The sequence below is a fragment of the Hemibagrus wyckioides genome, linkage group LG19, assembly GCF_019097595.1.
Source record: "Hemibagrus wyckioides isolate EC202008001 linkage group LG19, SWU_Hwy_1.0, whole genome shotgun sequence".
Taxonomy (NCBI): domain Eukaryota; kingdom Metazoa; phylum Chordata; class Actinopteri; order Siluriformes; family Bagridae; genus Hemibagrus; species Hemibagrus wyckioides.
In genome coordinates this window covers 634,061-659,291 of record NC_080728.1, presented here as the reverse complement: position 1 = coordinate 659,291, position 25,231 = coordinate 634,061, and the positions used below count along the sequence as shown (strand labels likewise).

Genomic DNA, 25,231 nt, shown 5'->3' with positions numbered 1-25,231 from the left:
TGACTTTACCATTAAGCACATGGCAGGCACACCCCTCCCTTGCAACTCTGCATCTGCCCGTTTCAGCCACTGACATTGAGAATGAAAACCCAGAACATCCATGAGCTCCTCAAGATATATAATGGTGACCCTATTTGCTTCTTCATTTCTTCATGTACTTCACACACACAAGCAAAAGTTCCCCAAACCTTATTAGTTAAAAAATGAGTCCCTTTACCAACACCATGGTCTCACATTGCCAACAACGTTCACTGCCTCACTCTCTCCTCTAATCACATTTATGGCCTTTCCTTAAATTTTGTATTTGTTTACCAGTTCCCAAATAATGCAATTGTCCCTCTCATCTGGCTTTATCCCAGATATTTGGAACACTTCCCCACCAGACCACCAGAGGGCAAGCATGCACATATATTTTGAACTTTGTTTCTGTTGTGTTTTTGTTTTCACTACCTTATGTGTTTGTTCTGATTCATGTCTTGTCTTGCAACTGTTGTTTTTTCTGTTTGTCACAGCCTTGTTCTAGGGCTTGTTTTTGCTCAGTTTCTGTGTCACAGTTTAGTATGGTTTTTTGTTATGTAAATAAAGAAATTTCTGCACGTGCATCTGCTTTCATCCCTGATTTATGACAGATTTCAAGACCATAATAGAAGCAGCAGAATGTATGCAGTGTTAGAGTGAACAAGACAAGCAGCTCCATGAGAACCAAAAGAGCAGAATATCACAGTAATAACAACACAAGCTTCAATAACTTCTGAAACTTGGCTTCCATAGGACAGAAGGGCTTGCATGAATGAGCATGGTAATTAGATTTCTTTTACTCACCCTACAACCACAATGATGAAGTCCAACAGATTCCAGCCATTCCTTAAATACGCATTGGGGTGACATAGCAGCCCATATGCGATGACCTTCAGAAATGCTTCCACTGTAAAGATGATAAGGAAGAGATATTCCACTTGCTCCTGCAATAACATGAGACATACAGAAATAAAGAGATAAAGAGGCCATAAAGAAATTTGTTTGAATTGCTCATCTGTTCAGTCTAAATATTTTCTACTTATATGAAATGTTTTACTTAATAACATGTTAGATTATTGTATAATTTTCAACAAAACACACATACTCCCTCTCAATGCACATTTCCTTCTCGTACTACAAAATAGCATGATATTGTGGCACAATACAAAATAATCAAGAATAGTGAGATATTTTAATTTGAACAGTAACAGGCTAAAGGTTATTAGGCAATAGAATTCAGTGTAACAGTGTAGAAAGGACAGAATACAACAGACCAGAAATAAGGCAACACAGCTGTTGGATTAACTAATTAGTGAATCTGAACCTGAAAAACTTGAAGGTGAGTCAAACTTACATATCTCAGTGTAACTGAAGAAGAAGAGAATATTTCAAATTTCAGGGTGTCAACTAAGCCAGAAAACAAAAGATTGTCTTGAAATTCATGATGAAAGTCACTAAAAGTATGTTTTTCTAGGTCTGTGTGTGTTTTTTCATCCAGGAAAGGATAAGAAGCTATTATTAGAGTTATACACACAATGAGCACACCCAGTGTGCTAACAAGCAGTGGGAATTTGTCATCTAAATAAAGGAAGCTGCTGTATGAAAACATGGTTGGAGATAGTAAGGGACACACCTGTTTTACTATCACAGCTTTGATGAATAAGCTCCTATGAATCTGTGTGAGTGTGTAAATGTACTTTAATCTGCCTCCCACATATGAGTCCAGATTGTCATGTGTATACTGGTTTATTTCTGAGAGGAGTAGACAGAGACGATGATGGAATTTCTTTCACCATTGGCCCAGAAATCCAGGGTTTCAGCTTATAGATGTGAAATGATGGGGCTAATGAAGTGACATAATTGCTGTTCTTAAATATTTTTGAATGGACTTATCAGTGAACTTCCTGCAACCATAGCTGACACAAAGCAAGACCTGACAACATAACACATAAAAAACTCCTGCACTGAACAGCTGACTGATCTGAATCTGATCAAAATGTCTCTGGCATGCAGTCTGGCCCAATTTCTTGTCAACAACCAGCATTTGGCAGTATTTGATATGCCTAAAAAACTACAGCAATCACCCACAGCAATCACCTCTGTCATTAAGAAGTGCTTAATGCATAGTCTTAGCCCCACCAAGTGAATGTGCCATGTTGGCATTAGCATTATTGCACATTCTGGGCATGAAATGTTCAATTCAAGCAACTGCCTTTCTAAGAGTCCTGGATTATCACACTAACCTGTCACTGCTTTGTGGAGCAGTGAATATACAAACAGGTCTTTTCATGGACTTTCATCCATATCTGCCACTGTGACTCTTTGTTAGACCCGACTTTCTGTTTAAACACATTACTGGAATTGAACAGTTATTGTTTCCTGAAGAATAATGAATAATAAATACAGATATGGTCAGGAGGTGCCCCTGAATGAAACTAAAAAAAAACATGGTAGAGACATATCCCAACAGACTAAAGGCTGCAATTAAAGCAAATTAGAATTAAAGCATTAAATTAAACTATTAATAAATTAATATCTGAAATATGCAATACTAAAGAACGTTTGATTATACACATGTATACACTGATGCTGCCTCCTTGTGGTGTCATATGATATTTCACATTGTATTTATTATAAACAAATCATTTATACTGGGCTGCACAGTGGTACAAATAAATTAGAATTTACAAGACATGTCATTAGCATGGCATTTCAACGGCTGAATTATTAATTGCTAGGATATATTTAAGTATTTTGTAAAAAAGTATGATCCTCTACTGACAACACTGGTCATTCTGGCTTTTGTCACATAAAACATTTTATTAAATCCATAGTGCATTAATATTATTTAGAAAAAGACAAAAATACAATTTTATTATTATTCCTCAGCTCTACTTCTGCATGTAATTAAATTACTAAATAGTCGATTAATTATTCTAATTTCATGGCTTAATTTACGAGTTAATAATAATAAATTTATTAATAATAAATATGATTTATGATTTTAGGCTCATGTTGCCATCTTGTGGTCTAATATTATATTACATGTTTAGGAATTATAGAAATAACAGCAAAACTTTTGAATTGTGTTATGTTGCTCAGCACAGGTTGGGCCAAATACGTTAAAATGAGAATGGCATGTTAGCGTCAGGTCTAAAGGTTTGTTTGAATTAAAAATATAATCTATATCCTCCCAAACATCCCAGTCCAGAATTTCCTACCTCTTGTAATTTCACTGTGTAATAGTAAATTCCCTTTTTTGTGTAATATAAATAGGTTGTATGACTTACAAGTGTGTCCCTACTTAAACCTATATTTCCAGTTTCCTACTATAGCCATATAGATGAACCATGTTCAGAGTAAACCAATGCAATACATCAGTTAGTTAACTGCTAAAATTGTTTTGAAAGCAATTTTCTAAAGATATGACAAAATTCCTACCACTGCATCACAAACATATTAAGCAAGTTAGCTAAAATCTAAGGTAAAGTGTTCTTTTACTTGTTTGGTAGAACCCAGACTTTTATGGGTAAAATAATGTTTGTAAAGAATAACCTTGCATAGCATGCATACCTAAGTAAGCATTTTATTCACTTTTTAAGTGTTTAGCTGTGGGAAGCAGGTGTGGGGGAAATGCCTGAGGGATACATTTGTCAAAAACCCCAAAGCAAAACACTGCCAAGTGGGTCAGGCACAGCGCCAACAAGAGTGGAAATATACTCAAGTTTGCTTTCCCTTTTCCAGCAAAAGGAGTGACTTTACACACTCCACACTCATATGAATAAACAATTGCATGTCTTAAGGTGTAAAGTACTAATACATTTTCATAAAATATAATCATATACTGTAATTGTATAATGTTTCATTTTATTAATTTTATTTGCTGTTATTTAAGATCTAAAAGCAGATTTAAAAAGGTAATGCAAATGGGATTCTGTATTCCTTTCTTATGACAGCAGCAGGATGGTCCTTTAGAATGGACCAATGAACAATGAACTCAAAAATTTTTGAGTGTTAACAAGTACGTTATTGTCATTATTGTCATTATTGAAGCTTAAATAAAGTATGCAACACAATAAAAACCCAATATACTAAAGGGTTACAAGATATATATACACACTAGTCACAAAAAGTTAAGGATATTTGGCTTTTGGGTGAAATTTATGGAAAATGTAAAAAGTTCACGCTACAGTGATATCATGAAAGTAGGGCATTTAAGTAGAAGCTGCAGTGGTGATTTCCTCATCTCAAACAATTTATTGAAACAAAAGCCAACAACAGTGGTGGGTATACCACAACAAAAAATCTCAATGTCTCAATAATCTGTCATGTGCCCTTGACCATCAATTACAGCTTGACCACGACGTCTCATGCTGTTCACGAGTCGACTTATTGTCTGCTGAGGCATGGCATTCCACTCTTCTTGAAGGACGGCCCTCAGGTCATTGAGGTTCTGGGGTGCAGGGTTACGAGCCTCTACACGGTGACTCGGCTGATCCCAGAGGTTTTCTATGGGATTCGGGTCTGGAGAAAGTGCAGGCCACTCCATTTGAGGTACCCCAGCCTCCAGCAGCCGTTCCCTAATGATGCGACCTCGATGAGCTGGAGCATTGTCGTCCATGAAGATGAAATTAGGCCTGTGTTGTTCATGCAGGGCACAATGACTGGATTAATGATGTTATTCAGGTAGTATTGGCTTGTCACTGTACCATTCACAAGATGTAGGGCAGTTCTGTATTGAGTGGACACACCTGCCCAGACTGTAACACCACCACAACAGTGGCTGATGCATAGCGCACTCCTTGACGTCTCCCCATGCAAGACGATGATGTCTGTACCTGGGGGTGTGGTCAGGTACCCTTGCAGGTCGTCTAGCATGCAGACCACACTGATGTAAACGGTTTTGAATGGTCTGACGTGACACTTGGGTTCCTCTCACCTCCCTTATATGTGCCTGGGGTTGAGTGGCGTTCATCATCCGGTTCCGCAGGGCACTGTTCACAATGAAGCGGTCATCAACATGGGATGTGGCCAAAAGACGCCCACTTCTATGCCTTTCTGTGACTCTTCCAGTCTCTCTGTATCTCTGTCCCAACCTGCTGATGACACTCTGTGACACTCTAAGCTCAGTGACCACTTCCCTCTGAGAACATCCTGTTTGAAGCCTCACAATGGTGAGGTACTGTTGATCAATGGTTAGGTGTGGTCTTGGTCTCATGATGTCAAAATGTGAACAGCATGATGAAGAGGACTGTTTAAATACCAATTCTAATGGAACCAGAAAATTTATTGGTGGATTCATGGATCAAACACCAGTTGTGAATTTTGCCGTTAAGCACCTTGTTAGAGAACAGCAAGTTCTGCAAAAAGTACTGAAACACTGAACAGTTGGACATGTGCATTCAGAAGGGTAGAGAAGGTCAAATTAAGTTCACCTGTAAAGGTTATAGTGCATTTTAGGTGCATCCTGAAATTTCACTTGAAAGCCCAATATCCTTAAATTTTTGTGAGTAGTGTACATATATATAAAAATTTTACATACTTTATGTGTGGGTTGTATCTTGTAACTGACTAAGCTGCTGTAACAAGAATTTCCCTCATAGGATCAATAATCTATCTATCTATCTATCTATCTATCTATCTATCTATCTATCTATCTATCTATCTATCTATCTATCTATCTATCTATCTATCTATCTATCTATCTATCTATCCATCCATCCATCCATCCATCCATCCATCCATCCATCTTTCTAAATGTGAGACTGGCCATGGCAGGTTGACTTGGCTGAGGGGAGGAACAACATCAAGTGGAAGCCATTGGTGGACCCTGGAAGGTTCTTATTCCACCACTGGATCAATTTGTCATAGCTCTAGGTAAAGTCAGAAGCCTTCAAGTATCTTTAAAACTGTCTGAGACAAACTTCAAAGGCTCTGTCAGCTAAAGAAGATCCTGGAGTGCAAAGAAATTCCACAGGAAGTTCACTAAGATGGAAAAAGCAGCTTTTAACATTATTTTTGTTTTAGGTCAGGGCTCCCTGGATGATCAGAAAGCTGAAAACAGTGTGATGCTGGTTGAGACAGTGGTGAAGAACTATGGCACAATGGGCTAGAGGATGTTTCTTAAAGCCCATATCATTGATTATCTAGATTAACTGAATATGGGAGCAAGTTGAGCACATACACCATTCGGAATCTGCTTTGTGAAAGTGAAAGTAATCATAAATCTCCAAAAAATGTTGTGCGGTCATTGTTGTATAACTGTCGGATACATGAATACATTTTAAATTTGATTCGTATGTTGTTTTTTATACTTTATTTGAATCAAAAGTTCCAAATTTGCAAAAGCAAAAATTAAGGGAATAATAGCCATTTTCTGTACTTTTGAGGCAAATAAAAAACAACACTTACTACTAGGAACAAAATTGTGTTACAAAGTGTTATCACAATATTAAAAAGATTAAAATAGAATTCTGTAGAAAAATGTAGGAGAAGTCATTTTAGAGTATGTTAAGCTTATATATATATATATATTTTACAAGATACAACCCACTATATATATATATATATATATATATATATATATATATATATATAGTACTATTTATCATTTAATTATCATAAAATGAATAAACTAGGGGCAGCACGGTGGCTTAGTGGTTAGCGCTGTTGCCTCACAGCAAGAAGGTGCTTGGGTTTGAATCTTGGGTTCGAACAGGAAGGGGCCTTTCTGTGTGGAGTTTGCATGTTCTCCCCGTTCCTGTGTGGGTTTACTCCGGGTACTCCGGTTTCCTCCCACAGTCCAAAAACATGTACATTAGGTTGATTGGTAATTCTAAATTGCCCCTAGGAGTGAGAGTGTGTGTGTGGTTGTCTGTCTATATGTGGCCCTGTGATGGACTAGTGACCTGTCCAGGGTCTACCCCTGCCTTTTGCCCAATGTGTGCTGGGATAAGCTCCAACAGATCCCCGTGACCCTAATTAGGAATAAAGTGGGTATAGAAAATGGATGGATGGATGAATAAACTAAACTTATTCTCCCTTTTCCTTAATTTAAAATGACACATGAAGACAGTAAAAGATCAGCAATGGAATTCTTTTATTGTATCGACAGATGTATTTTACAATGTATGAAAGAAGAAAGAATTTGGAACTACTTTTAAAACTTCTGTTAAAACTAGGGAGCAGTTTTTAAATCAAAAGGGTCAGCATAAATTCAAGGCCAACCCCACCACCTCCATGACACCTTACTGATTTACTAGTATTATTACAGCAGCAAGATCAGAATAAATCAGAATGAAAGAACTCCAGCATGTTTCTTACCAGATTGGAGTTGGTGGCATTGGAGTCATCCTCAGGGAAGGGGATGTAGACAGCTAAGGCAACACAGTTAGCAAAAATAGTCATTAAAATTATGATTTCAAAGGGTCTGGAGAAGTGTAGAGTTAAGGTCTGAAACAAATACAGAATTTCAAGTGAATTAAACACAAAGTGGACAACACCTAACAGCATCATTCTAAAATGTACCTTATGCGCTAGAGGATTCCGTAAGTTACACTCATACATGCTAGAAGCTCATGTGTGAAACCACATTAGAGAGTAGGAGCACAACTAATTAGTTGGGTCATAAGCCTTTATATAAAAAGAGTGACTTATTCTTTGTATCTTGAGGAATAGTGGCTCAATCAAGCACTGGCAGAGGCACAGAGAGAACAGGGTTGGTACATGACCTCTTCAGAAGAGAAGAGAAGAGAAGAGAAGAGAAGAGAAGAGAAGAGAAGAGAAGAGAAGAGAAGAGAAGAGAAGAGAAGAGAAGAGAAGAGAAGAGAAGAGAAGAGAAGAGAAGAGAAGAGAAGAGAAGAGAGTAATGTAGTGTGAGAGCTTGGCACTCTTAGGACAAAAATATCTGTCATGCTTGGTTATCTGGTTGGAAGCTGGTTGTGTGAATAAGTTGTTGGTACTAGGATTGTTACATGTAGCTGGCCTGTGAGGATTTCTTCTGCTGTGTGGGTGACAGATTTGCTGTTGCTGTTCACCACCTACACTGCTTTGAGCAGAGAGAGCTTGGTGGTTTTAGCTAAGGAGACTCAGGCATGTCACTGGCATTTATAAACATTTATAAATCACAACAGCAAACAAATTACGATCTGCATGATTAGACATGAAAACATGACATGATGCCAATTTTTGCCAATTTAAAGTATTTAAATTTGTCATAGGCACACTTATTAAACTTTCATCATTAAAATGTGAAATAGAATATTGGAATTTTGTTAATATCTAGGGGAAAACTGTTAATAGTATAAACCTTCTTAACTAAGATTTATCTTGCAAATGAAAGTAATCAATTGCATCTGACTCTCTCTGAGGTTTTCCTTGGTTCTTCCTCCAGATGCAGTATTGACTATCTTGATGAGTTCTTTTGACGTTGTGCATACAATCTTTGTGAGCAAGTTGATATAAACCTCCCTCCTAGGATCAGATGCATGGGTCCCCACCAAACTGATTAATGGACATGTGCAAACAACTCTGCAAAAGGTATTCTTCGTATGATGATCTTTCGTTAGCCCTACAATCAAATTAGCCCTGGATGGAACAAAGCAAAGTTTTAGAATCAAAAGCCAATACAGCAGAATGGATCACCCAGATGACCACCGTTGACTGGTTAAAACATTGTTAAAACATGTTGATCAGGCACCCACACTGGCCCCATATGTGCCCTAAATGGGCACATATCATATTCTTCAAAGGAGGACCATCTGCCCCCAAGCAGGAATGCAGATGGGACATTCACAGTAAAACCTTTGTTTAGTAGCATCTGTATCAGACAGGAGGAGTTAAATGAGGAGTTAAATGTAGGAGTATCAAAATTAAATTCTGCTGTCAACCCAGTCATTAGGTCTTAGAGTGTTTGTCCTCTGGATGAACACACAATCAGGAAGTACAGTTTCCAGTGTCAGAAACCTGAGGTGCCTGTGGATAACCCCAAATGCCACAAAGAGGAACATATATTTGTCACAATGCAAATGGCACAATCTACAACTCTCTGTTCATGTTCTTTCTCAAAGTAATGAGAAAAAGGTCTGTCAGAATTTGAATCCTGAGGTAGTCTAGCATCTGGGAAATTCAGCCAGGCACAGACAAGTTTTTTTACAAACACCAAATCATTTTCAAATATGATTCTTTCTAGTGGAGTTAAACAACACTCTGGGACACGATGCAATGTTCCACGACGGCTCTAGCGGAATTCTGCATCCTGAATCCTTCACTGTCCCAACAATTATCAAACATTAGTGGTTGGCACATGGCAAGGTAAAGGTCAATGTTAGAAACTAGTAGTAGCTTTAAACTCATGTTTAACAGTCATTAAACACATGTTCAACACAATCATATCTACAACACAAGAGATGTAGTAGGTTAAAAACCTTTTCATCCAACTAATCTAGATTAAAATACCTTTCGCTTGTTATTCATACTTAAAATTTTATACTTCCTGTATTACATATTACATATACTTTGCATGCTAAAGGCTAAATCCTGTAAAGGATTGGTCTAAAATAGCTCATCTGCAAAAAAATTCTAGTAATACCATAATTAAAGATAATTAATATAATATTTATAATATTAAATATGTAATTAATTTAATATTTTATTAATATAATATTTAGTATAATTTAAGCTATGTACACTCTCAAAATTTTTTATTTGTTTTTATCTGTGTTCATCCTGTTTCACCGGAATCACTTTGTAATTAATTAACTAAACAGTGTGTGTTTAGTAAGCGTTCTTAATAATATACTTATTCAGCAAACACCTCTTGACTGGTGCCTGTACAGCATTTATTTTAAATGTGTTTTAGGTGCAGTTTAAACTAGAAACACATCTCCCAATGAACCTCTGTGGCAATCATGAAGCAATCAATTAGTCAGCTTATAGATATAACTATAGCACACCAGTATCTGTTCATATATAGATAAATGATAGATGTAAATAAAATTTGCACCATTCATTTACACATTAGGACAGAAGTTATCACTATTGAAAAGAATATTATAATGTAGATGCATTTTCACAAACTTTCTCCCCAGCTAACATTTCTGATCTCAGCATATAAAACCTATTTCCTGTTTGAAGGATACTTCCACTCCACAATGTTGATACAGGCTCTTCGAAGGGGGTTTTTGAGGGTAAGGCAGAGGAGGGAGTGTGGGGGCCTTGTGGCCACTGTGCTCGTCGGTTTCTTGGGTTTGTTGTAGTGCTGACGCTGATGGTGCGAAGAGCTTGCTGTGGAGATTGGTGCTGCTGCTGCACTCCGTATCAGCTTGGCCTGCCGTGCTGCATCAATAGCTGCCTGCCAGCTGAGGGCGGCATTAGGTGTTGGGATGTGTTCTGGTGCCAGACCTACCATGCCACCTTTACTAACACTAACACTGTGCTCCTGCTCATTCACATTAGACACCATAACCAGAGATGGGCTGGTGTAGTTAGAACCTGCAGAGGAAGAGAGAGGAACAATGAATGTATGTGTATACAGAACTGGGGAAAACAACAACAAATAAAAAACAATGAAGTCAGTAGCCCAGTTCACACACACACACACACACATACACACACATACACTTGTCCTCTGATCCTCGCTCTAAAATGCGGATTGAAGAACGAGCTGAAAGACGGGGAGAAGCCGAAGTCTGCCGCCGTTTTCATATGAAATTTAAAGGGGACTGAGGAGATCACCAATTTGTGTAGAGTTTATGGAGAATCACAGAATTATAGGAAGGCTGAGTAGAAAATGTCAGGGGGTCATAATGATGGTATAGAGGTGGATTAATTCAGGAAGGACACCAGTGAAGGCCTAGGTGTGAAATGCACGGTCCGCCACTGATATAAATAAGAGCCCACTGCAAAATAATGAGTTTATGTTTTTTTCTTCCAGGGTCATGTGTTGGTGAGATGAAGAATTTTGTTTCATTTTTTGTGAACTGTGACAATATTTCTCCTAAATTCAAAATATAACTATTGTTATTTAGAGTGTATATTTAAAGGAAATGACATCACATCAAAATAACCCAAGATCCTGCAGTATTAGCAGAGCTTTAATAACTCAAATAAAACAAAATGCAAATCATTTGTAAACAGATTGTGTTAATGCTTTGTGTAAATAACATTAAGAGATCAGTATTTGGTGGAATAACCCCGATCTGCATGGGTTTTGGCTCCATGATCTCCACCAGTTTCTCACACTGCTGTTGGGGAACTTTATACCACTCTTTTTGCAAAAAAGCAAACAGCTCAGCTTTACTTGATGGTTTGTGATCATTCATCTTCCTCTTGATGACATTCCAGAGGTTTTCAATAGGGTTCAAATCTGGAGATTGGGCAGTGGACTCTTATTTTTTTTCCACAGCTGTGTATATATATACTTTTCAACAAATCTATAAGGAAACACATCACTCCCACAGAATCGGTATGCAATTTAATGTTGCTACCAGAAACATATGAGTAACTCTTCTAGATTGATATTTCCAGACCCTCCTCAATAGAGAGGAGAATGAGTTAAATAGTGTGAGTCACAAACTCATTTGATCTCATTTAAAATGTGTCTTAGTCATTATATAGGCACTTTAACATCTGACTGTGTCAAACATACAATCATGTCTGCTACTGCAGAAAGATATATCAATAATCTTCCATGTTATGATTACTGATGATTACTATCTGAACCTACAGTGGTGTCAATAAACTTTCGCAACACTCCAGATAATGCATCTCCAAGAAAAATAGTTATGAAACCCCTGATGAAGACCTTGACCCCTATTAACTGTCCAACTATAGGCCAATATTAAACCTCCCCTTTCTCTCCAAAATCCTAGAAAAGGTTGTAGCACAGCAGTTATATTCAGACCTATATAGGAATAACATTTATGAAATAAAGACCTCATCATAGCACAGAGACAGCACTGGTTAAAGTGATAAATGACCTTTTACTGGCTTCTGATCAGGGTTTTGGCTTTGACCTTGTGTTGCTTGACATTTGTGCAAACAGATTATTGCATATCCTTGGTCACAATGTACATTATTAAAAGTGCTATACTAATACTTTTTTTTTTTTTTTTTGCAAATTAGGCTGCAGAACATCAAATCTGTGAGTCTGGCTTTATTACCCACCACTTCCAACCCTCACCCCAACTAACAGTAAATTGGTAAGAGCATAATGGGAAATCAGTCATAATGGATTAATAAATAAAATGTTATTTTTAAATGGCCTGAGTATATCCCTATTATAAAGGATGTAAATGGGTTCACTTGTCATTCTCCATTGTGGGTGAGCAGCTTTGCTATGGCCCTACTGTCCTCAAACAAGATTAATCTTCCACTCAGGAGATTACAGCATTTTTTCTCTCTCTCTCCCTCTCTCTCTCTCTCTCTCTCTCTCTCTCTCTGAACCCTTTACTGTATTTTATTCTCCTCTCCTTTCTCTCTCCTCTGGTTGTCCTCTGGTCCCCTTGTTGCCTCTCTTGGTCTCATTCTCATCTGCCTTGTACCTTGCATAGTCAAGAATTAATTAACTGCTCTATGTAAAATCAATTACGTTAATTAGATCAGCAGAGCTATTCTGGAGAGTTTGAGCCTGGGAGGAGGAAGAGTTGGAAAGATGTGTGACCATATTTCAGCCCTGCATGCCTGTTCATAGCTGACAAAACTAAAACCCAATGTGGTTTTCTGCTGTTGTATCCTGTCCTCCTCAGTGACTGTTGTGGGTTCTGAGATGCTTTTCTGCTCAACACAGTTGTAAAGCGTGGCTATCTGTGTTATCATAGTCTCCCTTTCTTCTGAAAATACTCAAACTAGCAATTTTCCTCTGATTTATCTCAACTCTCACCAACAACGCATTTCTGCCTGTAGACTGCTGATTGCTGAATGTTTCAATTCTGTGGAAACTCTAAAGTCCTCTATAAACTCTGTTGTACATGAAAATTCCTAGAAATTAGCAGCTTTTAAAACTCTAACAATCCAAGAACAATCATGCTATGGCCTCTCTCTCTCTCTCTCTCTCACACACACACACACACACACACACACACACACAAACACACACAAACACACACATACTCTCACACTCTAGCAAGCGATTATGGGAAAATGTACACTATATTAGTTTACAGCCTTGCAGTACTTCCTTATACAGGTCAATTAAATAGAAAAGAAAGAAACAAAATATATAATAGAAAGCAAAAACCTATATATTCATATGATATGTATATATAAGTATATATAACTATATAAGCATATTTTGTTGTGTCTGGGAACAATGCAGTTTAGTGGACAAATGAGTGTAATTGACGTCACGTTAATTTCTACTACTGCAAGAAAACACTGAAGTGTTGGGCAGAAAGTAATGTTAATTTATTTATTTATTTATTTTGCATATATTTAAAATTACCATAAATAAAATAACAAGCCAATGAACACATCAAAATGTTTAATTTAAATAGATTCAAAAGTATTTCAATAAGCACCCAAATATACAAATATTTCATAGGTCATACATAGGTCTCTGTGATCTCAACATGTTCCTCACTTTCTCAATTTGGCCAATCAGAACTGCTTGCTTTCAGGAAGAACCTTTTAAAAGACTGTACAGTGACTATTTTTCGCTAGTGCCTCAGCCACCTTGAGTTCTGCAAGTAAGGGAAAATTTGAACTTTGTAATTAATTAATCTAGTACCTGAAATTTTAATTCCAGACTTGATTAGAGTGTATACAATATGACTATGTAATAGGAACTTTTAATTCTGTAATTAAATAATGTATCCAGATTCTGCATTTCAGCAGAAAGATTTTTTCAACACGACCACCATAGTTGTGATTAATCACCAGTAGTGATATGAATTACAGGATTACAGTGGTAGTCAGTGTCCACAAATCTCGTCTACAGCCGAAGATTTCTGCTGCTAGGCATCACTGAAACCGATGTCTGGTATTGCCATGAGTGACCAAAGGCCTGATTGTAGAAGCTTGACCATGAATATTGACCCTGTGGTGCTCCTGATAAACAGTTTTGGTGGAAACAAGAGGGTTGAGCTGTGAATTTAATTCTGCAGTGAGATGGGCAGCTGTGGTTTTTATGTTTTTTTTTTTGGATACAATTCGAGTTAGTACCCAGATGTCAACATTCAGACATATTCCTTTGGACAGTTACTCCTGTTGGATGTAGTTGATCCCTTGTGGAGGGAAGCTGATATTACCCTGAATACTGTGGCTCTCAGTACACTAAAAAACTCACTGTTCTGGTTACAGATGCACCAGTGAGATGCACTTCAACACTCTGCTCTTACTTGAGAATGTGATATCAGAGATGATATAGGTATGAATCCTAGTGATCAGGGTGTTTCAGTTCCAGGGTCCTGTACATATATAAAGTAGTATTTTAACCAAATAGCACTCTTTTTAGTGCTAATAAATAATAAGTGGATACACTTTTGATTGTCAGTCTGACTCACTTCTTAATAGACACCTCAGTTTGACTTTAACCAAATAGCTCATTGAATATGCAAATCATGTCTCTTCCTACTGTGTTAGAAATCTCTTTTTGTTTACAAACATCAAAGTTATCCCTATACTGCCAAAGAATTTGTGTATTTTATGAATGTGCAGCCAGCACATCAAACTGAAGGAATAAAAAAGAGATAGCAGAGCTGTCTGTATTTAGTACAAAACAAACAGAAGAGAAGCTCCATGCCTGGAGCTTGGATCCCAACTGCGGTAGGAGAACTAGTGAATGTCTGCTAGTGAATGCTTGTCCTCACCAATGTAACTACTGGTAAGATGACTAGTAATGAATGTCATTAACACAAAATAATATAACAAATAATCATGTAACATTGCTAACTAACATTATGGTGCTATTGCACGTCAGTTATTTGGCTTAATTTAATTTTGAAAGATCTACATTTCCTTTCTACCTTCTGTTTGCATTTCTTCTTCTGTATATTCTGACTTGAACCCAATAAAAAAAATAATTATCCACTGAGTCATTTCTGTCACTTAATTAATCTATTCGTTCCATCACAATAATTTTCTTTCAAAACAAAATGATTGCTTAGTAGCAGTGGTCATCTAGCAATTTTGCCTCCTTGAATGTAACATTATCTGATGTGCACTACCCCATTCCCCTTTTTCACTCCCTATTCTCATCCGACCTCAATAACCACCATAACACTGTAGTCTTTCAAAGACTACAAGATACATATTCAGTAGGAATTTTCACCCTTATTCAAACTGAGAAATCTTGCACACAGCCCACTGCATCGTCACTGAAAGCCATTAGTAGGCATTTATACACCAGATTTTGGCCAGAGTGTCCCTCTCCTCAGGAGACAAGCAAGAGTTAATGCAAAACAGGACATAGAAAAAAAGAAAAATATTTTATTTCTGTTTAGTGTGGTTAAATCAAACTGTCAGACAGTTGCATTGGACTTGACGCTGCTCTTCACTCAAGCTGATATCACACAAGAATAGCATGTTTAAGATTAGAATCTTTCATAATGGAGACTGCATAAACTCTAATCAATATATGTAACACATTGATGACTGAATAAGTGCCTGTCAAAAATTCTCCCACACCACTTCACTGCTGTGCTCCCTGCACTGGCTTCCTGTAGCTGATACATTAGATTAAAAACACTAATACTAGCATGCAAAACCAAAACAGACCAGCACCACAGAGCATTCATCAAACCCTGCATTATACCATGCTCGAATCAACCAGCACAGAGCAACTGGTCCCACCAGCTCTCAGGGTACAAGGAAGGCATCAAGACTCCTCTCTTCTCTTGAGGCTAGGCAAGTTTTATCATCAAAATCTCAATGTCATGATACATAGTGTTTCTAATTTGTAATTTACTATACTTTGCAAAAAAAAGTGTTTAGTCTGCACTGTATGACCCTTTGTATGTTGTACACTTTCATAGCAAGCTACACATGAGAGTTTAGTCACTTTAATTAAGCTGTGAAAAGTATCCAATTTGGACCATGTTTAGTTCAGTGTAATGTGTTATGGACCCTTCTCCAATCAATCTGCCATTGTAAAAACGAAATGTTTTACAAATGAAATAAATGTTACTAGCTCATTAAACACCAACCCCCCAATAACACTTGCTTGACCACAATGGATGGGCCCTCTACTGAAGCCGATGCTTGATAAGTCTAAACTGAATGTGCCATTAATGATTTAATTAGTACTCTAATTGGGCATGTAATTTTGAGCCAACCAGAAGGGATTTTTCACCACCACCCTTTCTATTCCGCCACCTTTAAACTCAAGCAATTGCCTTAATGTTGCTTTACTTTTTCTTAAAACACTGAGTGAGCATAAAATGTAGTGTGTGTACTGAGATAATTGCCACTTGCAGATTCATTCACTATTATTATTATTGTATATGCAGTGGAGGTCTCTGAAAATCCATATGACTGCTATAATTATTTGAGTACGTAGAGGCCAAAGATGGACATATTTGATATTAAACAATTCAAGATGCATGCTATTGGCAGCTGGTTACAGTGGATCCTAATGTATGCTTCTTAGTTTGTTTGGTAACACTGCTGTAATTACACTACCCTCTACATTCCAAATACCAGGAAGACTGGTCATTTTGCTTACAGCCCTGAACAGTTGTTTCCTCTCTGCAAGTCAGCCACTGTTTACATTACACCGGTAAGACTCCTGACATAGTGCCCGCTGGGGAAGACATTAACAGCATGGTACCACTGTTCTGATCAGAAGGGGATGCTGTTTTCCCAGTGACAAGTCTTGAATCATCAAAAACCTGAAGGTACTGCTGTACAAGAAGTAGGTCTTCAGGAAATGAGACAAAGAGCAGATGAGGACAATGAAGCTTACTGAAGGAATCTGTATGGCAGGTTTCTACAGAAAAATACAAAGAATATGAGGCCTGGCATGTAGAAAATCACAGGGTTAAAGGTGAAACAACAGCCAGTGGGTGGCAGCATGAACAGATCCAATTAGCTGAATGTGTTTTTCAACAGGTTCAGCATGCCATCCTCTTTCTCAAGCTGTAGTAGCACCACATCCACACGTCTCCCATTCTCAAACTTCCCAAACTCCTCTCCCAACACTACACCACCTCTCCCCAGTACCTCCACCAATTCCCCACACTCATCCCCCAACTACTGGACTGGAAAGACTACACAAAGCCTATGTGAAGAGATGGGGATGCAAAAATTCGTGTGTACTTTTGTACTGAAATCTTGTGTACCTGTACCATTATTACCACTACATATGATTTTCCAAAGCCATTCAGAGCAACATATATACATATAGACTTGTATCAACACTGTGATAAACACAAATGTATCACAAAATTCTAAATTTAAATTCAATACAGTTCACAATCAAATCAAAATCAGATTAAAATCTAAAAAACCTGCTAGTGACCCTGCTAGTGTGACTCGAGGGGGTGGGTCTGTAACATACATCACTTTAGTTCACATTCTGCTGTTAGTGAGAGGGCTGGGAAATTCATGCAGATTCCTGAATTGCCAGCATTTCTTTAAAGCTCTACTTTATGAATATGAACTTCTCAGTTGCCACAGTGGCATTTTTTGGAGGAGTAGACATCTACTATGCAGTCTGCTGAATGTGTTCTTTGAAATGCAAGTGTATCAAATTCAAATTTTATTGGTCACATATGAAATCATACACAGTACGACATGTAGGGAAATGCTTTTTACGACTGTCTTACATAAAAAAGAAAGAGTAAAAAAAAGAAAAATTTAAAGTGTGGACATGAAAAATAGGGAATATAGTTAAGGGAATATAGTTAAGAATATATAGGGAAAAGTAGGGAAAATTAAATGGTAGAAATCACACGAAAATAACTTGAAAGTCAAGTGTCAGATCTGCATATGCAAATATATGTCTATGATATATATATATATATATATATAGATACATCAAATCAAGAACCTCATAACGGACGATATGATATATGACATGCTGCTTTTCTCAAATCAAGAAATTGTATATAGTTGACTACAGTATTGGTTTGTTACATTGCTTTACATTCTATCAGAATGTAAATGATGGGGGTCATTTAAGCAGAATTTCTGACCATAATGCTCATAGAATTTTATTGTATTAGTGATGGATAACAACCATGAAAGTATGATAAAAACACTTGCAATTAACTTACAACATTTGTTACTTTAAATCCGAAGAAATAGGCACCAGCATATTTCCTCCTCACAGAAAGAAAGGATTTCAGATCAACCTCTGAGTTGCAGTTGGGGGAACCCACGTAACCCGACCCTTGAAGCTTTGAAGCACTGAAGTAAAATCTTAACATTAAAGTTACTTTTTTTAAAATAACTTTTCATTTATTTCATAATTTACTGTATCATTTACCGATGCACACTCACTGCTTCTCACATTCATATCTATTAAATAGCAGCTACTGCAAAATAAGGTTCACCTGAATATACTGACCAAGAAATGTCCAGATTTACCAAAGAATTCAAGAATGTTTCTCCAAACCAAAAGAAAAGATACTCAGGTTCAAAACATACATCTTACATAACTAATCAACGTACACACAACTGCATGATTACAAATGGACATTGGTTGTCTTGCTCTTCCCAAAAACACTCAGTTTTGGTCAGTTTTATGAGTTACTGTAGGTTCTGAGTACAGCTATAGCTACATTTCTTATTGACATCATATGTCTTTTGAACATAAACCATAAGTATTTTACTTCAAGGCTGACTTCAGTTTCAAGTTACTTGTATGATTCTATCACTGGCCAAAATTTGAGCTGCACCTGTCCCTTGTATTTGGATGGATTGCAGTGAAGGACAGCATTTTTTTTTAGAGGTGTCAACTCTTATTACAGTGGGATCATGAAGACAAAAACAATGACATTTCTAGAAAAGGATGCACCTGCCAGTTCAGAGATAAGAACTGATTTTGTCTGCTTTCTTTTCTGTCTATCGGTGTGGTGACTTCATGTCTACATGAGCATGGTGTGTAACAGAAAACTCCTCTTTCTGGATGAAGAAACCCTTGAAAACATTCTGACTGGATGCAGTTTAATTCTAGACATTTGTTTTTGTTTTATTGTGAGAGTTTCAAAGCTTTGTTCATTCCTGTTGTATACAGAGACAGCTAGAATAAAAGGATAAATATTAAAACCCACTGTTAAATAAGTACATAGTTAACATCAGTGAACTATATTTATTATAAATGCCCAAAAATATTCATAATAATCATAATAAGCCTACACTTGTAGAGTTTTTTTTTTTAAATACGTGTAAACACGCCTACAAAGATGTTTAAAATCTGACACTTCCATTGTACAAAATGGTTTTAATGGTATTTATAACTGGACAGTGGTTAAAAATGCTGTTTGCTTTGTTCCATTTTTCATGGGAGATTTGACAAGTAATTAAATAAAAAATGTTCAGTTATGTTTCTTTCTTTTCACTGTGGTTGCCATCTTCTTTTGCTGTATTATGATCCTTTATTTATTCATTTATCAAGGAGGGGGAATGCACGTTAAAAAAAAATTTTAACATGTCGACTAAAGAAAGTTCATAAGGAGGCTTAAAGGTTACAGCAAGTTTCTTCTTTTTCTCAGTTAACAGTGGTTTCTGGACACAGAACTGCATTATTATGACACAAATACCAGATGCACAGTTCTCTTGGGGATTCACTGCACGTATTCTACTGAATATGGTGAGTAAAAACATGAAAACTGAGCTCTCTCAACCTCTACTGAAAAAAAGTTCGACATATAAGATACAGAACTCAAGGTTTGTTGCATTTTTTCAACCAATATCAAGCCAGTGTAATTACTTTGCTTTGCTGTTCATTGTTTCTGTACAATGTAAGACTTATTAGTTGTACAGCAGTTCACTCTATGAGTTGCACTGTGAAAATGCCCATGTCCTTTCCTTTCTTAGAGAGCTACATTCGACTGCTCTATGATGCTGAGCAGCAGCAAACAGATTCACTAAACTTGCATTAGGCAATATCCCTGCTTTTAGCTACATGAACAATGGGTTGTACAGGTCCTCAGAACTAAGAGCAACACGTTAGAGTGCTAATGTAAATGATGGAGGCACCATGACATAATATATCATTCACGTATTTAAGTATTTACATAAATAAGTTTTCAGTACAAAGAATTTTTAAAAGAGAAGTTGATAAGCCTTTTGTATAGATGTATGAATTTCCAAACCACTCACAGCAACAAATAATGCTTGCACTGGATTAACAATTTCTGCTTATTCATAGATACTTTTTTTTTTAACAATCATTATAACCAACTTAAATTGTTTGTAAACCTTAATTTTACTCTTTTTCCTTGTTTAGCAAAAATATATAGGTATCACAAACGTGAGCATATTTTGCATTTTAATATTAGTTTTAACAAATCTGTAAGAGAGCAGTTCTGAGTTTTTTTTACACAGATCACAAATTACAGCCAATAAACCCTTGACTAAATGTTTGGATTACATCATTTCATTTAAAGTGTGTATATATCATATAATTATGTTAGTTACTTTACACAGTATTATTAAAAACCTCCCAGAATTGTTGAATAATTCATCCTGTGACCAGGCAACTGAATGCTTAGAATAAATGTTCCACTACACACTGGATAAAGTAGTTCCTGTTAAACTAAAAATAATTAGTGTGAAAAAAATAGCACCCTGCTAAAATGATCATACTCACACCTTAAAAAGGTCCACTCAAAAGTTTTAAAACAAGGGTCATTAAACTAAATTGGTAGAATTCCATATTTCCTGGAAAGAGAGCCTTCTTTACTAGAGATAGGCTCTCACTACTGCTAGGTGGCTGCGGTGATAGCTTCATGACTACAATTGATATGATCAGTTCCTAACTAGTCTCCATCAGATAATAACTTCAACAAGACAGACTTCATCTTATAACTAGAATAAATCTCCTGGTTACTCATAGAGAGTCTCTAAATGCATACATAGTGTGTGTGTGTGGTTGTGTGTTCCTACAAACTAAAGCAAGAAGCATGTTGATGTTTAGTATTACTATAATGTATTTATCTTGTTATAGTATATTTGAGTGAAAGACTTAATTAAAACTCATTGCACAAACATTTTGTGACCGAGTTTGTAGCAGTTTTGTAGACACCCGCCAAGTTCATCATGATCTTTCACATTCCTGAAAACTCTTTCATGCCTTTACACAGGTTTTATATCTTGCACTTCTAGTCTACACTGTGGTCAAGTTAATATAATTCAGGACATTAGCTGGCTGCTCTGTCAGGCTTAGTGAGCTGGTAGGCTTTAATACAGGGGTTTTAAAGCAGCTTTGAGAAAGAAAGCAAGCCTGATCTCTAGGGAGGTGATCTAATATATGTACGAAGCCTACATATCAGACTTGGCCCAGATAAGAAGATGAGTCTGGAGATAGAGTTACTCCTATTTCTCTTATTACCGAGGAGGAGGAAGAGTGTTAATCCTGTACTGAGACGCTTCTCTCTTTCACCTTATTTCTCATATAAATAATTAAAATTGGAGATGATCTTATTTACATTAATGCAGTAGAAATACCAGCGTATTATTCACCAAATAAAGGGGACACAACAAAGTAGTAGATAAATGGGGTTGTTAAAGCTTTAAAATCAAATCGCTGACACAGTTAAGTTCTTTTCAGTTTATTTTCATGTGCCCTTTATAGATCAGCATTGATGATCAGTAAATCTGAAATGATAATTCAGTTTTTTCTGTGAAATCTGTGCCACCTAAGATGCCGAAACACACACACACACACCCTTGGCTACAGTGATAATGTGTCACAAACAGCTGTTTCCTGCATCTCTAATTAGCATATCAACTCCTTTCTTTCCACAAACATGGGCCCATCACTCAGACTCTCCTTTCACAGTGTTCTGAGGATGTGACCGGCAGCTGCTCATGAGACACAAACACGTGAGAGAAAATATTCAGCTCAGTGGCACTGTGTCACCATAGCCTAGTTTTTGCTGCATTTGAAATGTGTAAGGCCATGAGAGTTTCTCTCCTGTCAGAACAGTGGGGGGATATAAGCTAGTACATGATACAGTATGTAATGGAGTTCGTCTTATTTTAAAACATAAAGCAGGGTCAATGTCAAAGAAGCAGGTAAGAGAATGTTCAGGAGCAATGAGCAAACAAGGTACCTGAGCGTTTACACTGCAAAATCTCTGTAAATGAGAGTCGTGTGCGTGTGTGTGCGTGCATGTGTGTGTGACCAGAAGCAGCAGTGGATTCTGGAGTGTGTAGTCCAGGGTGGCCGTGTTTGTAGGACACAGAGTGACCTCAATTTTTAACAGAAAGATGTCTTAAAGTATATTAATAAAGCCTACTGGATCCCCACACCTCACCTGTATGCATGCTTCAGGCACATGAACGAGGTGGATGTGATGCCCATGTTTATGTGGTGTTTAACATTAAAATAAACACAGGACCAGGAATGTTTTCTGAAATCTCTTCTAATATAGCATACTTGTTACAGTATAAACACTACTCTAGCATACTTGCTATAAACACTGTCTTTCTAGAAAAAAAATTATCTGTTGACATCTGTGTCTATTCTGAATTCTACTGGTATTACAAAGAGTCCTGGTCCCTGCTCACCTGCTTCATCACAACCATCATCTAATACACACATTTATATTCAGTATTAGTGAGATAATCACTGTTCTCCTGAAAAGCAAATCATATAAGCAGTTCCAATGCTAGAGTCTGTGAAAAAAATAAAACACTTAAAGAGATACTGACTTAAAGAGATAAACCATGTCTCTGAGTTTGGTTCTAACTGGTACAACATGATCCATGCCCTGATGATGTCCTTCAGACCAGCCAGCTGTGTTCACTACCAGTTCAGTTGACCAGTACCATACTGGGCAGGGTATTTTCTGTATTAGTATTACACTGGAAACTACTCACCTATATATGTTATTAAATAAATGATAGAATTAAAAATAAATTCATATTTTAGCTACAAAGGGACACTGCACAGAAACATCCAAGGACATATAACCACAACCAAATTAATAGCAATGTTTCTCTAACTACAGGACAGCAAACTAAACCGTAGAGGGCACAATCAGATACAAAATGAGTCAGTGAGTGGGTGGAAATCAACTTGGAACCATGGCTTTTTATTTGTGTGATGGGAAAATGGGAACAGTAGAGAAATTGTTCCATCATTTCGGGGCAGCGACAGTAAAAGCCTATATCTCCTGTGGTGTGCAGCCAGGAAGAAGGGACATTGAGCAGAGGAGTATCAGAAGATTGCGTAGGTTAAATAAGTAGGCGGGAACATGCAGGGACCTGCAGGCAAATGAAAATTTTTTATACTGTGTTCAGAAGTCGACAGGGAGCAGGAGATAATGATTAAGTGTGAGCGTGATGTGTTCCCATGGGCTGGTGGGGGTCAGAACACTTGCTGCTGCATTTCTACACATAATTCTAATAATTCTAATCTTTTCTGTTTCTGTTGTTTCCAGTAACTTGTCTATCCTTATGGTTTCCCTCAACAGTTAAGTGGGGAAAAGTGGGGAAAGAACTTTTACAGAATATTATATTATTATATTCTGCACTGTGACAAATACATGTATTCTACTTATCATACACTAGCATTGTCAAACAAACTGTTTGTTTAATGTTCCCAATACCCAAATCTTGATCTGTATTTACATTTAAAACAGGTAGTGGGGCATGAACTACATTAGAATCTTGTTTTTAAATATCACCACAATGCTATAGGAACACTTTATTTCAAATCAATTCAATTTTTCCCAGTTCAGGGAATTGTTGTAACAGTAGCCACCTAATAGTGAAAGCACAAAGCATACAGCCAATTGTAGCAATTTTAGTGATTGTGACTGGTCACTTATCCTATATTAATTAGCATAGTCAATTAGCCAATACAGCTAATTAGCCTAGTCAATTGTTTTTATGTACTGATATTTTATTCCTGTGAATAACGATTTGCAGCCTACAATTTGTTTAATCCCCTCCCTGAATGAAATAGCAACTTGTTCTGGGTTTGTATTAATTGCGGGTAATAACAGGCTGCAAACCACTGTGAAGCAATTACACACATTCACCAATCTATAAATAGGCTACACTAAATTAATATCTCTATTGTTTTCAATGTACATCTTAACATTATCAGTAGACCACACTAACTGAGAGTTCCTTATTTAAGTCTACTTGAGCTATTTGCAGAGATGGGCCCAGTTTTAGAGACACCAACATATTGAAACCAGTAATACCTGTCCACTTAAGATCTTAACAACATGACAACTGGTTCTTCCAGAAGGAATTAGCTGAGGTCAGGGATGTTCCATTTTTTTGACATAATAATTGTGTGACATAATAAAATTAAGCCAGCACTTTAAAGTTCCCTAAACTGAAATATTAATTTTAAAATATTGTTACTAAGAGAGAGAGAGAGAGAGAGAGAGAGAGAGAGAGAGAGAGAGAGTACATTTCATTGTCTGGAATCACCTATACAATCTTTACTGAGGACAAGACTCAGGACAAGGGACTAAAGTTGGCCTTTAAACTGTTATTTGTACATTTGTCAAAGTCAAAGACAAATATAGAAGTGACTAAAGTGCCAAGCATTTTATGGCCTGAACCCTTATTGCCTTATTGACAGAGGAAGACAAGAAGCCAATGGGAAATTGAGGGCTGCCAGGGAGATAGTAAATCTGGTGGCAGTATTTCAAGTCATTGCTGACATATGGCCTCACTTCCTGTTTGATGACTTCACAATCAAATTTGTTGGTGTTTTACTGAAGAGCTGTGTCAAATACCAAACACCTGAGAGGTATGTTTTGTTCAACATATCCTGGTCCAAAAATCAAAACAGCTGACTTTCTTTTTCACAAATTACAAATTAATTATATGCAGAATGCTCAGAATCATCAAAAAAGACAACCATCATTTACTAGTGATTCAACAATTTGATTAATCTGCAGTTTGATTAATTTGTATATTATAGCATCCAAGAGATGTATTTAGACAAAAAACCTTACAGTTCTTGAATATGCCACCTTCCATTTGAATTCACCCATTTTTCAGATATTTTGGAACAAACATGTGTCCTGTTTGATTGTCTATATAATGAATATCTCTGAGTGTCTACTCAGGGATTGAGTCC

General features: G+C 36.9%; 1 protein-coding gene across 15 annotated transcripts in view; it reads right to left on the bottom strand.

Annotated features, from left to right (window-relative positions):
• Nucleotides 1-25,231, bottom strand: part of cacna1c (calcium channel, voltage-dependent, L type, alpha 1C subunit) — a 181,172-nt gene that overhangs the window by 113,055 nt on the left and 42,886 nt on the right. For all 15 annotated transcript variants that reach the window (XM_058417795.1, XM_058417797.1, XM_058417799.1 and 12 more), the window contains 3 exons: nucleotides 10,158-10,509; nucleotides 7,342-7,447; nucleotides 823-962 (listed from right to left, as the gene is read on the bottom strand). In XM_058417795.1, the coding sequence (XP_058273778.1) occupies nucleotides 823-962; nucleotides 7,342-7,447; nucleotides 10,158-10,480 (569 nt within the window). In that variant the 5' untranslated portion in view covers nucleotides 10,481-10,509. The remainder of the gene's footprint in view (nucleotides 1-822; nucleotides 963-7,341; nucleotides 7,448-10,157; nucleotides 10,510-25,231) is intronic.